General features: G+C 54.7%; 2 protein-coding genes across 3 annotated transcripts in view; both read right to left on the bottom strand.

The window, feature by feature from the left end:
• Positions 1–1,694: 1,694 nt before the first annotated feature.
• Positions 1,695–5,848, bottom strand: Ccnp (cyclin P). The gene is made up of 7 exons (XM_069999179.1): positions 5,843–5,848; positions 5,587–5,763; positions 4,244–4,333; positions 3,994–4,149; positions 3,404–3,562; positions 3,047–3,198; positions 1,695–2,324 (listed from the first exon to the last, which is right to left on the bottom strand). The coding sequence occupies exons 1-7, from the start codon at positions 5,846–5,848 to the stop codon at positions 2,150–2,152; spliced, it is 915 nt and encodes a 304-aa protein (XP_069855280.1). The 3' UTR covers positions 1,695–2,149.
• A 2,708-nt stretch (positions 5,849–8,556) lies between these two features.
• The window catches only part of LOC138813196 (RAC-beta serine/threonine-protein kinase), a 33,536-nt gene continuing 25,332 nt past the window's right edge, over positions 8,557–16,760 (bottom strand). For both annotated transcript variants that reach the window (XM_070001417.1, XM_070001427.1), the window contains exons 5-14: positions 14,320–14,473; positions 14,023–14,154; positions 13,645–13,710; positions 13,109–13,177; positions 12,635–12,757; positions 11,582–11,710; positions 11,251–11,465; positions 10,747–10,834; positions 10,542–10,644; positions 8,557–9,914 (exon numbers count right to left, since the gene is read on the bottom strand). In XM_070001417.1, the coding sequence (XP_069857518.1) occupies positions 9,835–9,914; positions 10,542–10,644; positions 10,747–10,834; positions 11,251–11,465; positions 11,582–11,710; positions 12,635–12,757; positions 13,109–13,177; positions 13,645–13,710; positions 14,023–14,154; positions 14,320–14,473 (1,159 nt within the window). In that variant the 3' untranslated portion in view covers positions 8,557–9,834. The remainder of the gene's footprint in view (positions 9,915–10,541; positions 10,645–10,746; positions 10,835–11,250; positions 11,466–11,581; positions 11,711–12,634; positions 12,758–13,108; positions 13,178–13,644; positions 13,711–14,022; positions 14,155–14,319; positions 14,474–16,760) is intronic.

The raw sequence follows: 16,760 nt of genomic DNA, 5'->3' as shown, positions 1-16,760 counted from the left end.
AGTAGTGCTGGAGATTATTTTCTTGTTTTCTTTTCTTTTTTCTTTTTGGTCATGGGGCTTGAACTCTGGGCCTGGGTGCTGTCCCTGAGCTCTTCAGCTCAAGGCAAGCCCTACCACTTGAGCCACAGCACCACTTCTGGTTTTTTGGTAGTTAATTGGAGATAAGAGTCTCATGGAGGGGCTGGGAAGGTGGCTCAGTGGTAGAGCGCTTGCCTTGCATGCATGAGGCCCTGGGGTCGATTCCTCAGCACCATATAAGAAGAAAAAGCTGGAAGTGGTGCTGTGGCTCAAGTGGTAGAGCGCTAGCCTTGATCTGAAGAGCTGAGGGACAGTGCCCAGGTCCAGAGTTCAGGCCCCATGACCAACAAAAACAACAACAAAAAAAGTCTCATGGACTTTCCTGCCTGGGCTGGCTTTGAACCAGGATTGTCATCTTCTAGAGTAGCTAGGATTATAGGTGTGAGCCACCAGTGCCCAGCTGGAGTTTGTTTTCTTAATGAACACTATAGGCTGGGTGTGGTTGTAATTCCAGCACTCTAGAGGCTGAAGCAGAAGGATATCAAGTTCAAAACCAGGCTAGATACATAGCAAAACCTCAAAAAAAAAAAAAAAAAAAAAAAAACAACAAGCAAGAAAAAAGAAAGAAAAAGCAAACAAGAAATCTACTGAGGAAAAAATAAGTGAAAATCCATTTAAAAAAAAAGTAGGTTAGTACTATGGCTTGAACTCAGGGCTTTGTACTCTCTCAACTTGTTTGCTAGACTGGTACTCTACCATTTGAACCACACCCCCAGCCTTACTTTTTCTGGTTATTTTGGAGATGTTGAGTAGCTAGGATTATAAACATGAACCAGTGGCAATCAGCAATCATTGTTCTTTTAACCTAGTGAATGATAAGATTCTGGAGCACCGTGTGAACAAGGACAACTGTACCTCACTCACAGTCCTATTGGATGCGATGCTGACATTTTTTACACCTACTAGGTGTCAGTGTTATCTTAAAATTTTATAAGCATATTAAATCACACCTTTGAGGGAAAGACAATAAAAAGTTTGATCATACATTGTATTTTTTTGAGGGGGGGTCTGGTTGTGGGGTCTGAACTCTGGGCCTGGGCGCTGTCCCTCAGCTCTTTAGCTCAAGGCTAGCGCTCTACCACTTGAGCCACAGCGCCACTTCTGGCTTTTTGTTTTTTTTTTAAATTTATTTATTTTTATTTTCCGGTCGTGGGGCCTGAACTCTGGGCCTGGGCGCTGTCCCTCAGCTCTTCAGCTCAAGGCTAGCGCTCTACCACTATGAGCCACAGCGCCACTTCCGGCTTTTTTCTTTTTGCTTATGTGGTGCTGAGGAATCGAACCCAGGGCCTCGAGCATGCAAGGCAAGCACTCTACCACTGAGCCACCTTCCCAGCCCCACTTCTGGCTTTTTTCTGCTTATGTGGTGCTGAGGAATCGAACCCAGGGCCTCATGCATGGGAGGCAAGCACTCTACCACTGAGCCAACTTCCATATGCATGCATGGAAATGTCACAGCAAAACCCTCCCCTTCACAACAAATTTATACAAATAACAAAAAGGATAATAAAATAAAAACTACACCCTCTCCACCACCATGAGGTTGCTGGTATACTTATCATCACTGTGGCACTTCAGGAGTTAAGTACATCAGACTTCATTTATTGAACCCTATCAAAGACTTACAAACTGATGATCTTGTGCAATCATTAAAAATATTGAATTAGGTGAAGTATTAATACAGTGTTTACGAAATTGCAGACCTTCAGATTTGCCTGAGTAAAATCAGAAAAGCTGGCAAGGTTAAGCTAGCATTCCTCATAACTCAGCGGGGACCCCTGACTTCCCCACAATTCCCATCCTTTGAAATTTCTCATTCATCTTGACGAGCCATGCTGGGGAAGTCCGCCAGCGCCCCCTCTTGGAAGAGTTTTAAATTTCCCTCATCACCTTAATAAATAGCCTTGGTAAGAATATCCAATCAGAGAGATGAGAGGCTTAGGAAAGGACCAATCAAAACCGAGATCGGGACTACGACGTCACCAATGAGAACAGAGAGCGCTCAGAATAAAATAAACCTCTTCCAGACAGGAGGGAGGCGCACGCATTGGGTTTCTGGTTGGTTGGTGGCGTTTCACGGTGTTCTGGGAGCCGCAGGCTGGAGACCCCGGAGGAGTCGGTCGGCGGTGAGGCTGGTGCCCTGGTGCTGGGGCCTCGCGTACTTGAGGAACACAGCAGCACGGCCTGGCGCAGGACCTCGGAGCGCGGCTCGAACCATGCAGGGCTCAAGGGGGTCCAGCTCTGCCGGGCTGCAACGGGAAATGGAGAAACTAAGGACTAGCGGGAGGGGAGCCAAACCCCGAGGGGAGAGAAAAGAGGCACCAGCTGAGGGACAAGTTGATTCGTTTGCAATCTGGCGATGTGGCTAACGGGATGGAGACACTGGTTCAACCAGCTAAAGCGACACCCCAGCCGAGCACAGTTATGGAGCTGGGGGACACAAGGCCTGGCAGATCCTTCTCAAGTTTGGAACACAGCATCTTCCAAGCCTGGGAGATCCAATCTTCCACCCTGAGCTGAAGTTGAGTCCCCAGGTTTGTACAAACACCCTCATTCCTTTTTTTTTTTTTTTTTTTTTTTTTGGTCGTGGGGCCTGAACTCTGGGCCTGGGCGCTGTCCCTCAGCTCTTCAGCTCAAGGCTAGCACTCTACCACTTGAGCCACAGTGCCACTTCCGGCTTTTTTCTTTTTGCTTATGTGGTGCTGAGGAATCGAACCCAGAGCTTAATGCATGCAAGGCAAGCGCTCTACCACTGAGCTGCCTTCCCAGCCCCAAACACCCTCATTCTTACCCTTCCTCTGAGAAAACGAATGGGATCTTCCTAATGAGATCCATTCTCTCCCACACTCAGAAATATCAGTCTAGTCACACACTCACACACACACACACACCTACAATTGTTTTTCTCTGACTAGAAGGGGACAGAAGGGGACGCTCCTGGAGCAGCACAGGCCCTCCATCAAGACCATACCTGTAGAGCGCAGGTACAGGACTGGAGCCTGCCCCTTCCAGCACGCGGTAGGCCAAGTTTAGAGCCGTAGCAGCCCGACGCCCAGGTTCCCACCCCGCGGCCTCAGCCTCCAGCAAGGACAGCTCCAGGAAGTAGGTAGCAAGACGTTTCACCTACCGAGGAGGAATATCAGACCACACCCTCATGCCCACCACGCAGACCCTGCCCACTGCAAGGACACGCCCTATTATGCAAGAACCGCGCCCACAAAGCACGGCTGGAGCATGCCCAGTGCAGGCCTGGCCTACAACATGCTGGCCACGCCTATCCCGGACGGGCCACGCCCATCGCGCGGGCCACGCCCCTATCTAAGAGCACCTGGGCGTTGGTCCTGGCGAGCGCAGCAAGCAGGTGAAGGCACAGCAAGGGACCCGGATGATGCAGCCGAAAATCCAAGCGGCTCAGGATGCGGCGCTCGGCGCGCAGCAGCTCCACCCGAGAGAAGGAGCCAGCACTCAGGAGACAGAGGAAAGCAGGCTGCAGGGTGAGAGTGTGAGGGAAAACTGTGGAGGTCGCCTTGGACTCCCTGTCCTGGAATGTCTGGGATGGAAACTTCAGCTTCCTGGTCTGTAAAATGGGGCACCTGACTTTTAAATCTGGAAGATGTGCATAGCGGGGTTCATTCCCCAGCACTAAAGTCGCTGAGTGGGACAGTCACTGAACCTCTCTGCCTTCATTTCTCCACCAAGAGGCTGACCTTAAACTACTCGAGATGGGCTGCACTCCCAAGTGCATGCCATTCTCTCTGCGAGAGTCAGTCTCCACCTCTCCTGAAGGGACACATTAGCAGTCCCTTCCCCACCAGGCATATTCAACCAGCGACTGCAGCCCAGAGCCCCGCCCTTCCCAGCCCCGCCCCTTCAGGCCCCGCCCATGACCCCGCCCCCGCCGTCCCGCCCCGGAAATACCTCAGGGAGCACGCACTCTTCTATTTTGCACGCCAGGAACAGACAGGCCACGCCCAGCAGCTGCAAGCGGCGCAGGCGCACTCGGCCCGTGATCAGGTAGGAATCGAGCAGGTGCACGGCCAGGTAAAGCGTGTCCCCCGCCAGGCTCAGGTATTCCTGGGCAAGAGGCACGGGGTGACCACCAGGGTCCCAGGCGGCGGACACGGGTTCGGCCTTGCCCCCTTCCCCCCGGGACGGGACGGTTACGTACGTGCACCTGGACCAGCCAGTCCACCACCAGCGCGCGCATCTCCGGGGTGACGGTGCGGGGCAAGGCCCTCCCGGGCAGCGCGCCGCACACCTGCGGCGGGGCGAGCGCGGCCTTACTCTCCACACCTGTCCTTCGGACTTGCCTGAGCTCCAGACCTCGGACGCCGCGGACGCCTGGGGTGAGTTGGACTCCACAGGGGTGTCTCACACTCCAAACTAACCTCCAGTAGAGTGGACTTCGTTCTAGATTATTCCTAACCCCCTTTTCTCGTGTGGAACCTCCATGGCCTTGCACCCGGCCATTTTCCTCAGGTTCACAGACTCCACAGTCAACCATCTACTCCTTCAGAACATCTAGAAACATCGATCTATCCAAACTGAAAATCTGACCAAGGAACCCCCCAGCTTAGAACGTCCAACGACTCTCTGTACCCCTCCTTAGGGCAGGAGGAAACAAAACCAGTTTATTCTTGATCCTATGTCACTTCCTTCCTCTCTTCCACATTTTAACCACCCTTTGGCTATGCCAAAATCACTCCTACCTCAGGACCTTTGTACTTACCATTCCTTCTTCCTGAAACGGTCCCTGCCCCCAGCTCCTTGCATTGCCTTCTTGGTCATTCCAAAAGTCCGTTTCCCCCCTTCCCCCTTCCCCATGCACTACACCCCATCACCATTTCACTTTGCATTCCTTAGTGAATACAGTCTGCCAGGCTGGTGGCTCATGCCCATAATCCTAACTACACAAGAGGCTGAGATCTGCCAGGCACCCGTGGCTCACGCCTGTAATCCGAGCTACTGAGGAGGCTGAGATCTGAGGATCATGGTTCAAAGCCAGCCCGGGCAAGGAAAGTCCATGAGACTCTTATCTCCAATAAACCACTAGAAAACCAGAAGTGGTGCTGTGGCTTAAGCGGTAGAGCACTGGCCTTGAGCTGAAGAGCTGAGGGTTAGCGCCCAAGCCCAGAGTTCAAGCCCCATGACTGACCAAAAAAAAGCTGAAATCTGAGGATCTCAGTTCAAAACCATCCCAGGTATGAAAGCCTGTTAGGCTCTTAACTCTAAGTAACAACCCCCCAAAAAATGCCAGGAAATGGAGTGGTGGCTCAAGGGCTAAAGCACTAGTCTTAAGTGAAAAAGCCAAAGGAGAGCATGAGGCCCTGAGTTCAAACCCCAGTAGCAGCGCGTGGGTGCACGCTCACACACACACGCTAATAATAAATGCAAGGCACAAATACAAAGGACTGTGAAATCCCCAAGGAAGGGCTGCACACAGGCAAGAGGGGAGGCTGGCCCATGCTGGCCTCACCCACCCAGCCCCCCTTAGCAGTTCTAGGTGCTCACCATGACCTCAGCAAAGATGTCCCCAGCGTACTCGCGTTCTCCCTCCAGCCCCAGTGTGCTCAGAGCCTCCTCCAGCCCTGTACCCAGATCCTGAGGCTTCTCTGGGAGTCCTGGGGAGACTCTCTTATCCACGGCCATGCCACTGGGAACTGAGGTGCTTGGCTCTGGGTTGGGACCCTGAAATGGACAGAGGCTGAGGGGCAGTGCCTGGAGAGGCCCAGGGATGGAGGCTGGCACTGGGGTCCAGGCCTCTCACCTGCATCCTCCACTAGCTTAGACCAAGGAGGCAGCTTCCAGCTGGAGAGAAGGGGCAGCTGCAGTCGCTTTGAATGCACCTGGACGCCTGCGCACTCCAAGTTTGCCAAGCTCCCTAATCCTGGGCAGGTGTAAATGGAAGGTGAAAGGTTGGCTGTGCCTCACACCTGTAATCCCAGCTACTCAGGAGGCTGAGATCTGAGAATCGTGGTTTGTCTAGTGGGGTTTATTATCCTTTCCTGTTTTCCTTTGTCTTTTCTGTGTGCACACATGCACTCACACCTGTCCTGCAGCTTGAACTCAGGACCTGGGCTCTCTCCCTGAGTCCCCCCCCCTCCCCCCCGCCTCAAAGCTAGTGCTCTACCACTTGAGTCATAGCTCCACTTTTGGCTTTTGGGTGGTTCATTGGAGTAAGAGTCTCACAGACTTTCTTGCCTAAGCTGGCTCCAAACGGTGATCCTCAGATCTCAGCCTTCTGAGTAGCTAGGAAGCATACCGAAGCATAGGTGTCCCACTGTTTCATTTGTCTTCTGTATATAGAACCCCTATAAGTACTTCTGCAAGGCTGGTTTTGTGGTCCTGAGGCCCATTAGCTTGTGTTTATTGTGGAAGTTTTTTCTCTCTCAACTATGAGGAATAGCTTTGATGGGCACACTAGAAAGACAATTCTTATCTTTCATGGAGTATGTCCTTCCATGCCTCCCTGCCTTTAGAGGGTGTGTTATTCTAATAGGTTTGCACTCATATGTGACTTGTTGCTTTCCTTTTATAGATTTCAGTATTCTTTGATCTGTATATTGCTTTAACTGTAAGTCCAGGGGTGTTCCTTTCATCTTGCCTGTTTGGTTTTGAGCCTCCTGTACTTGCATGAACTTCTCATGGTTAGGGGTTATTTTCTATTATTTTTTGTTGGTCATGGGGCTTGAACTCTGGGCCTGGGTGCTGTCCCTCAGCTCTTCAAGGCTAGTGCTCTACCACTTGAGCCACAGCACCACTCCCAGTTTTCTAAGTCCTTTATTGGAGATAAGAGTCTCGCTGACTTTCTTGCCCAGGCTGACTTTGTTTGAACTGCAATCCTCAGATCTCAGCCTCTTTAGTAGCTAGGATTACAGGCATGAGCCACTGGTGCCTGGTCTCTATTATTTTATTAATAGTATATCTATACCTTTGGTCTTCCCAGCACTCCCCCCCCCCCACTCCTGAGGCTTGAACTCTGGTCTGGGCGTTGTCCCTGAGCCTCTTATGCTGAAGTCTAGTGGTCTGTCACTTGAGCCATACCACCACTTCTGGCTTTTCCTGAGTTTATTGGAAGAGCCTCACAGACTTTCCTGCCTGGGCCTGCTTCGAACCATGATCCTGAGCTCTGCATCCTGAGTAACAAGGATTATAAGTGCCCAACTAGTATTAGTCTTTTGAGGATCTCCCAGAGGCATGTAAATTTCCATTTGTATTTTTCTCCTCTCAGTGTCTTTGATGTAATTCCTCTGCTTTATCTTCCAATTCCTGATTTGGGTGACTGAGTTCTTGATTTTTTTGTGGACTTTGCTGCCTGGGCTGGCTTTCAACTGCAATCCTCAGATCTCAGCCTCCTGAGTAGCTAGGATGACAGCTGTGAGCCACTGATGCCCTGCTAGTACTCAAGTTTTAACTTAAGCCTTCAAACTTACTTGGATTGTGGGCCCATGGCTGGCACTTTGCCACTTAAGCCATGCTACCAGCACAGCTTTTGGTAGAACTGTGTTAGAGATGGAATCTCTCAGACTTTTCCTGCCTGGGCTATCTTGGAACTGCTGGTGGAAATAGGCCTGAGGTGAAGGCTTCAGGGCAGGGTAGTGATAGCCGAGCTGCGGGCCTCTTGGATCAGGAAGCAGCTGGGAAAGGCCTGGGACATCACAGGCCCTTCAAAGGCATGCTGTCCACTGAGCTCTCTCCAACTCCTTAGTAGCCCATCAGCAACCAACTCAAGATAGTCACCAATTAAGAAAGCACATCCCCATGATCCAGCCACCTGTCACCAGTGCCCCCAGCTGGGGCCAGCCTTTGTCACGTGTGCCTTTCTGAGGGTTGTCCTAGCCACTACGGCAGGTGTCTTCTCTAGTACACGCCCCTCCCCTTGGTCATCCTGTAAGCCATAGTCAGCACCAGCCACGCCCCAGGAGAGGGCGTGGCCTCCATCTGCTCTCCTCATTTCTACTGCAGACTTTGCATTTCATACTTTGGGCAATCCCCAGTAGCATTCTCTTTGGTTGCACAGATGGTCAGCTTTGTTCCTGTGTTTCTCTGTTGTCTCCTGTGCCCATTAGATGCACCCCGTCAGAGATGGCTTTCTGGTTCTGATTTGGAATCTGGACTCCAGTGCCTTGCACCCCTGAGCTCCTGGTCTTTCCAGGTCCTCCATCTGGCATATTGAGACACCAGTCTTGGTGGTGAAATGTGGGGTCTCATGGCTTCTTGCTGTAGCACAAGTGGGGAGCAGGGGTTGAGGCAGCAGTGCCCCTACCAGCACCAGCCAGCATACCACACTGGCTGCTCCCCACAACCTCCTGCTCTGCCCCCCTCTACTCACCCCAACTGCACTAGCCCAGACTTGCCCCCTCCACCTGCCTAGCTTTCTGCAGGGCTCTGAAACAGCAACAGTGCAGGTGTGTGGAGCCCAGGGACCAACCCCACAGTGGTTGCAAGGCTAGGGCAATGTCCATAGAATGCAGGCGAGGCCCTGGTCTGAAATTTATTGCTTGTACCGTACAAATAGGAGAGGGAAAGGCTAGGGGTGGGGGGGGGGGGAATTGTCAAATAAACATACACACACAAAAAGGAAAAAAGACACCCCCCAAAAAAACCTACATTCCTGCCCCACCCACTCCTCCTTGCCTTTCCATAAACTGCCTAGTCTGAGGAGGTTGGGCAGGGAGGTCAAAACCATAAAAACTAAATTCCAGACACCAGAGAGGATGGGAAGAGGAAAAAGGAGGTGGGCAGGCGGCAGGTGGAGGTTGACCCCGAGCCCACACCGCACACACTCAAGGGCCAGGATATCTGCCTGTTTGAGTGCATGCACACACGCACGCATACACACACACACACACACACACACACACAGACGTGCATCCCAGCAGCTCAGATGCCCACACAGTCCAAGTTGCACACACACACTCAATCATGCTCATATTAAGGCTGCAAACACAGGGCCCTGAAGATGGGGAGGGGTGCAGTGCCCTGGCCTCCGTTCTCAGAGGCCTTGACCCCCATGCGTACCAGAGACCTCCACCTCCACCCCGGACCTGAGTCCAAAGCCCAATACTGTCTCTTGTGGGATGTGTAACAGCCCAGGTGCCCTCCACCACACAGGCGCCCAGCCAGGCCAGGAGTCCAGCGGGATGTAAGGGCAGCTGGAAGAAAGGCCAGGTAAGGCACGGGGCTTGAGGCTGGGCTGGCCGGCCTCCGGCCTCACCCACAGGGTCAGGAGAGCAGCCTAGGAAGAGGCAGGACCTTGCTCCGATGGATGGTGGTGAGGAAGCCTTGGCTCTCACTTTAACGTCCCCGGCCATTATTGCTTTTCTCCCCGCAATGGGGCAGACTGCTCTTGCCAGGCCGGGGGACAGGACGTGAAGGCGGCTGTCTACTTGGAGTGACCAGATCTCCAGAAGCGGCCTCCATATTGAAGAGCAGTACAGGCAGCTGCCTGCGTGGTGTCCGCTCCGCTGGCGCTGGGCTGGTGCTGAGAGCCCTGACTGCCCCACAGCCCACCCGGGGGGCAGGAGAGGGACAGGCCCGAAGGGGAGGCTGCTGAGTTTGGGTGAAGACTGAGGAGGAGCTGGAAGTGGAAGGGGAGGGGGCGAAGGATGGGGATACAAACCAGAAAGGCAAAATACAAAGTTTGTTTTAAAAAGCCACTCAGGTGGCGGGCAGTGGCGTGCGCGTATCCAGAGGTGGCCACAGGGAGGCGGCGTGCACGTGTCCGCGTGTCCCGCGTGCAGGTGTAGGTGCGGGCGCTCACTCACGGATGCTGGCTGAGTAGGAGAACTGGGGGAAGTGCGTCCGCTGGTCCAGCTCCAGTGAGCCCAGGCTGTCATCTGTGGGGTGAGGGGGTGTGGTGGAGACAGCAGACCTGCAGAGGCCCAGGGTACCCCCAGCTCCCAGGAGGGGTGAGGTCCCCTGGGCAGGACAGGGGAGGCTGCGGCCCTCTGCAGGCCCAGCTTGCAGAGTGAGGTACCGTTCCCTGGGATGTTGTACAGGTCAGAAGGCCTGGGCCTGCCTGGGTGTCCCCTCCCCTGGGTCTAGCTCAGAACTGTGGTAGAGGCTACCACAGCCTGGGGACCTTCAGCCCTGATGCTGTCCTCCTTCACCACAGAGCCCTTCCTAGCTCCCAGGCACAAGGTCCCCATTAACCCTGGAGTTCCCATACCAGGTCCCTAATGTATCTGGCCTGCAGCCTGTCCCTAACTTACCCCCACCCTCCGCTGGCCATCCCTGGGCTTCCACGCTGCCCTGAGCTCCCCGGTAAGACTCTGTCTCCAGTCCTAGGTGGGCATGGGAAGACTGCCAACGTGAGTCCTACCAGCCCCACCAGCTCCCTGTGACCCTCCCCAGACCAAGGAAAAACAATAGCACCAGGCCTTGCAAAGAGAGCGCAGGGCCTGCCAGCATGTGCTGGGTGCAGCAGTGTGTGTGTGGGGGTGGGGGGGGGGCAAGGCACTCACAGCGGTCCGGGGGCGTGATGGTGATGGACTGCGCGGTGAACTCATCATCGAAGTACCTGGTGTCCACCTCGGAGGTGACCTGAGGTTTGAAGGGTGGCAGGAGCTGCAGAGAGAGCAGAGCACCCCAGACTCAGGAACCCCAGGTCCCCAGGAACGGGCAAGGCCTTGCAGGGTTCCTGTGGGGGGGCAGGCGAGGGGCGCTCACCTTCTTTTGTACCACATCCTGCCAGTTGATGGTGAGGAAGAACCTGTGCTCCATGACCTCCTTGGCATCGCTGGGCCCCCCACCGAGCCTGGGCAGAGATAGCCATGAGCTTCTGCCTCGGGGAGCCGCGGGCTCCAGGAGCTGGGCTTGCAGGGCCCCAGCCATGGACCGGGAAAGGGAGGGGTCAGGGCGGGCTTGGCATGTGGCCTGACCACAGACAACTCAGCTACCCTAAGCAAGACTCTGTCCCAATACAGCAGTAGTCCAGGGGCGGGGGGCATGGCTCAGGTGGTACAGCACCTGCCTAGCAAGCAGAAGGCCCTGAGTTCAAATCCCAGTATCACAAAATAAAGTAAGTAAAAGGCAGTGCAGGGAAGAGGCTGAGGGCAGAGTTTGCTGAGTCCAGGTGCAGCGGTGGGGCCACACGCTTGGCGCAGATGACTGGGTGTGGCTGAGGGGACAGTGGCAGCTGGTGGCTTGGGCAGGGCGGACACCAGCCCTTACCTCTGCTTGGGGTCCTTCTTGAGCAGCCCGGCAAGCAAGGACTTGGCCTCGGGGCCGAGCGTGCGTGGGAAGCGGATCTCCTCCATGAGGATGAGCTCGAAGAGGCGCTCGTGGTCCTGGTTGTAGAAGGGCAGGCGGCCGCACATCATCTCGTACATGACCACGCCCAGCCCCCACCAGTCCACCGCCCGGCCGTAGTCGTTGTCCTCCAGCACCTGACAAGAGGCCAGGGAGAAGCTGGGGGCGGGGCGGGGTGGGGCAGGGGTGCGGCTCTGCCCCATCAGGGTCCCTGTGCCCTGAGCTGTGTTCCTGTACCCCCAGCCCCAGGCACCTCGGGCGCCAGGTACTCCGGGGTCCCGCAGAAGGTTTTCATGGTGGCACCATCACTGATGCCCTCTTTGCATAGGCCGAAGTCAGTGATCTTGATGTGGCCATCTTTGTCCAGCATGAGGTTCTCCAGCTGCAGGAAAAGTCCAGGTATCAGGGCTGGGGCCCGGGGTGGTAGGTGCCACATCACAGGCTCCTGGGTATCCATTTCCAGAGGCCAAGATGGCCACAGCACACAGGTGTGGCCCTGTCCCTCTTCCTGGATGCTTTCCTTTCTGTGCTTCTGTGCGTCACTCACTGGGATGACAGGCGTGTGTTACGTGCCCAGCCACTGGCCGAGATGAAATGTCTGAGCTGGCTTTAAATCCAGATTCCCCACTGCTGCCACCCAGGTAGGCAGTATGACAAGCTTGAGCCACTGCACTGCTCATATTTTTTTTTTTTTCTTTCGGCCAGTTCAGAGGCTAGAACTCAGGGCTGGGCACTGTCTCTGAGCTTTTTTGTGCTCAAGGCTAGCACTTTACCACTTGAGCCACAGCACCATTTCTGCCTTTTTCTGTGTATGTAGTACTGAGGAATCGAACCCATGCTAGGCAAGCACTCTACCACTAAGCCACATTCCCAAACCACATTTTTCTTTTAATTATGAAACATACCAGTGGACCACAAAGGAGATGTTTGTGTTTGTGCCACCCCATCAGGTCAAGGACCTGAGACCCATATGTGCCCCACTACAAGTAACTGGAACCTTCTTTGTCTTCATAGGCTTTTTCTTAAGAGGGGGGTGGAACCCAGGGATTCAATGCTAGCCAAATGCCTGCCCCCGCCCCAAGCTACCCCTCAGTCCTCTCCACATGTGCAGCGCATGGGCTCAGCTTCCCCTCATGGGGTCTAGCATTTCTATTTGTGCTGCTGGGTGGTGCGGTATATTGTGGTGTCTGCTACCTGGCATCCTGCCATTCTCTGGCAGTGGGCGCTGGGGCCGGTGTGGGAGAATATAGGGTGCACCCAACGAGCAGGCACACAGTGGACCTTTGGTGCTGGTGGCTGGGCTCACCTTGATGTCTCGGTATACCACGTCCCGAGAGTGCAGGTACTCCAGGGCTGAGACGATCTCTGCGCCATAGAAGCGCGCGCGGTCCTCCGTGAACACACGCTCCCGGGACAGGTGGAAGAACAGCTGTGTGGGCAGAGCGCGCTCAGCCAGGCATCCCAGCCCTGCTCCACAGGGACCACGGGCCAGGCAGGAATGGGGACATCAGTGTGGAGGGGGGATGGGACAAAGTGAGCAGATGCTCATAATGTAGTGATGCAGTTGGTTTCTGGAGCCCCAAACACAGCTTCCTGGCACTGCCAGCTGCCCAGCGCCACATGCCTCAGCACCCGGATTTGGTTCTGTCCCAGCTCATAGCTGTGTGCTTGAGGCAGGCAGGCAAGAGGCACTGAGCAAGCATCCCCCCACCCCGCCGTCACCAGGTGTCCCTCTGTTGCACACGCCCTGGAAGGTACGCCGCAGGTGTGGCCAGCTCACCTCCCCTCCGTTGGCATACTCCATCACGAAGCACAGGCGGTCGTGGGTCTGGAAGGCGTACTTGAGTGCCTGCGGGAGGGAGCAGGGCAGCTGGGGCAAGAAGGGGCACAGGGAGGGATGCCAGCCAGGGATGGGTCTGCCCATTCCGCACTAGACTGCTCAGCCAGGACCAGGCATAGCCAGGACAGAAGGGACATTCTCACCACCCGGAGCCTTGCCACCAATTCACTCCCCTGCTTTAGTGGCAAAATACACTAAAAGTGCTCTTTCTCTCCCCACCTCCCTCCATCCAGATACACACACATACACACTCACTCTCACTCTCTCTCTCTGTCAGCTAACTGCTCGGGAGCCCTCTCGAGCCAGGCTGATGGGCAACACTTGGACCACACCTGCTTCTGACAGTATAAAGTCAGGACAAGGCACACCTGCTCACATGAAGTTGCCCACTATGGAGATGCTGCTCCCCCCTCCTCCCTACCCCCCACCCCCCGTACCCAGAGGGTCCTGATGCCTGGGAAGGGAGAGCAACTCACTGTGAGGAAGGGGTGCCTGGTGTTCTGGAGGACCCGGCTCTCCGTGACTGTGTGAGCGACTTCATCCTGCAGACACAGAGCCCAGGTGAGTGACCCAGGGCCACGCCTATCCATGCGGTGCAGTTCAGGCAAGGAGGAGCTGCACAGGTAGCAGGAGCAAAGCAAGCTGTGGGAGCCAACGGCAGGGCGATGCCAGACTCGGTGCCCATGGCACCGTCTTAAAGTCAGAAGTGTAGAGCAGTTCTGTTAGTCGTGATACTGAGGCTGAACCACGGGGCCCGATGCTCTACCACTTGAGCCACACCACTAAGGCACACAGCAGTGGGGGAGCATTAGCGGGTCTCTTACAGCCCCAGGCTGAGGTCCAGGGGTGCCCACCTTGGCAATGATGACCTCCTTCCGCAAGATCTTCATGGCATAGTAGCGGCCGGTGGCCTTCTCCCGCACCAGGATGACTTTACCGAAGGTGCCCTTGCCCAGGAGCTTGAGATAATCGAAGTCATTCATGGTCTGCGGTGCAAAAAGCAAGGGGTATCAGCACCCCACAATCAGCTGGCAGGATGTGCTGACCAACACCACCCTCAGCTCTGTGGCGATAGGCCCAGGCTCCCCTGCCTCTCCAGCACCCACAACCTGGGGAGCCAGGTCTTCGGGCCCCCCAACCCCAGCACTCACCACCTTGGCCCGGGCTCGGCTGACTGCCACATCCATCTCCTCTGGTGTGGATGAGTCGCTGGGGGAGCCACATTTGTAGTCCATCGAGTCCTCACCTGGGCCCCGCTGCTTGAGGCTGTTGGCGACCATCTGGATGGCCTGCATCCACTCCTCCCTGTGTGGGAACAACGAGGTGAGACCCCACTCAGCCCAGCCCCCCCACAACACGCTTGCAGACTGCAGAGCCCCTTTGGGCCTACAGAACTGATGTGGCCCGATGGGTACTGCACAGGCCCCTGCTGCACAGTGGGGGCAGTGCAGGGAGGGCACAGAGCTGAGCACCTCTCTCCCAGAGAGGTCCGTCCTGAGGACCCCTGGAAGCAGGTAACAGAAATGGTCAGTGGGGGCAGCTGGTGCTCATAAACCCTGACACCATCCTGAGCCTGAGGGAAGGCCAGTGCTCCCCTGAGCTCAAATTCAAGTTTACAAGTCATCACTGCTCAGCAAAGGAAAACCAAGAATAAATGGAAGCATTCAAGCCAAGCACTGGTGGCTCACACCTGGAATCCCAGCTATTCAAGAGACTGAGATCTGAGGATCTCAAGTCTAAGCCAGCCTGGGCAGGCAAAGTCCATGAGAACTATATCTCCAATTAACTAGCAAAAAGTCAGAAGTAGAGCCTGGGGCTCAAGTGGTAGAGCACCAGCCTTGAGCAAAAAAGCTAAGGGACAGCACCCAGGCCTTGAGTTCAAGCCCCAGAACTGGCACAGGGGGATTTTTTTTTTTCTTTTAAGGAAGCATTCAAGAGCCAAAGCAGCTGGAGGACTCGCGTGTAGGCACAGCCCGCCAGGACACCAGGATGGCCACAAATGGTGGCCCCGGCAGCAGCGAGACTGCTTGAGAACCATAAGCTAGCTCTGACACTCATGACTTCAACATTGCTGGGAGCCAGGCATTGGTGGCTCACGCCTGTCATCCTAGCTACTCAGGAGGCTGAGATTTGAGAATCCTGGTTCGAAGACAGCACAGGTAGGAAAGTCTGTGAGATTCTGATCTCCAATAAACTACCAAGAAGCGAGAAGTGGAGCTGTGGCTCAAGTGGTAGAATGCCAGCCTTGAGCAAAAGACACTCTGGGACAGTGGCCAGGCCCCGAGTTCAAGCCCCAGGACAAGCACAAAAAAAGTTGCTGGGAAAGAATTTTCTTCTGACACTAGCAAACTGTTCTAACAAGGTCAAATGACCAGAGACAAAAAATACATATGTATGTCAGGCTGAACAACAGCAAACTACCTACAACCCTCATTCCTCACCCACTGTGCTACGCTGGCCCACGAGGGCAAGGATTTCCATCTGCTTTGAATGTGGTGTGCCCCCAGGATCCAGTGGGTACTCAGGTATGTGGGCAGACATACCCGTGAGGCCCAGGGCCTCTGCACAGCAGGCAGAGTGGCACTGCCTTCCCCCCCCCTCCCCCCCCCCCCCCCCCCCCCCGTGGCCTGCAGCCAGCATTGCTCAATTGGCTTTAACCCATGTCCCCTTTGGACAACTCACGACCTAAACCCATCCCTGTATTAATGTTCCTGTTTTCCAAAAAGCAAAAAAGTGAAAGAGGGAGGGTGGGTGGAATAGTAACATGGACCATGAACAGTCTATTTTATCTACCACTGTTTTCTTAGGAATTAAGAAATGATGACCTTGAGGGTAAAGTGGTTGAAAAAAAAAAAAAAACTCACAACTCTCCTAACAGGAAGATCTAAGAAGAGTCTTGTTCACATACAGATTCTGAGATGGTCCCGCAGAAAAATATCAGGCCACACAGGAGCCTGCTGACCAAGGGTGGCAGAGTACCACAGAGCTGGGAAGCGGCTGGGGGATACACAGTAGGTCTGCAGTGCAGCAAGCACCCTTCCTGCTCCTGCCTTTAGGAACTAGGCAAGACAGAAGCAAGCCAGCACTCCAGGGTGCAGCATGCAGTCCAGTGGGAAATCCCTGGTTTCACGGAAGACACTGGGTGGGGCTCAGACCTGTCCCCCGACCCCTACTGGAACTGCCGGCCACAACAAGAACTCGGAGACCAGGATGTAGGAGGTGGGGGTGACTGTGGCTCTCATCTTGCCAGCCACCAATCCAGTTCCAACTGGACTGAGGTTGTAAGGTTTCAGCACTCAGAATTCCAGAGAAAAAGCAAGGGCCTCTGTCCCGGACACTCCTCCAGGGCTTGCAACACAGTGTCTGGGGCAGAGGGGAGCTTCCACCCAAAGCTGCAGACTAACTATCTCCAACAACCCCCCAACTCCGGACTGGTCCCCAGGGCAAAGATCAGAAAGCCATGGCAGTGAATGGCCAGTTCCACAGGCCTCACCCTGGTCATCAAGAACACATAAGAGTGAAAGTAGGAGAAAAATGAGGGAAGGGGCAACATGTTTGACAAGAAATAGACTTATTACCTTACTTATGTATC

Source organism: Dipodomys merriami, unplaced genomic scaffold (assembly GCF_024711535.1).
Source record: "Dipodomys merriami isolate MVZ:Mamm:240054 unplaced genomic scaffold, mDipMer1.0.p SCAF_106, whole genome shotgun sequence".
NCBI classification, from domain to species: domain Eukaryota; kingdom Metazoa; phylum Chordata; class Mammalia; order Rodentia; family Heteromyidae; genus Dipodomys; species Dipodomys merriami.
Note: the sequence above shows the minus strand (reverse complement) of the source record. Positions and strands in the feature narration are given on the sequence as shown.

Coding starts and splice junctions, on each gene's coding strand:
- Ccnp (XM_069999179.1), bottom strand. Junction 3,563..3,993: donor AAGAGTGCGTGCTCCCTGAG/GTATTTCCGGGG, acceptor CTCACCCTGCAG/CCTGCTTTCCTCTGTCTCCT. Junction 2,325..3,046: donor CCTGTACCTGCGCTCTACAG/GTATGGTCTTGA, acceptor TTCCCGTTGCAG/CCCGGCAGAGCTGGACCCCC.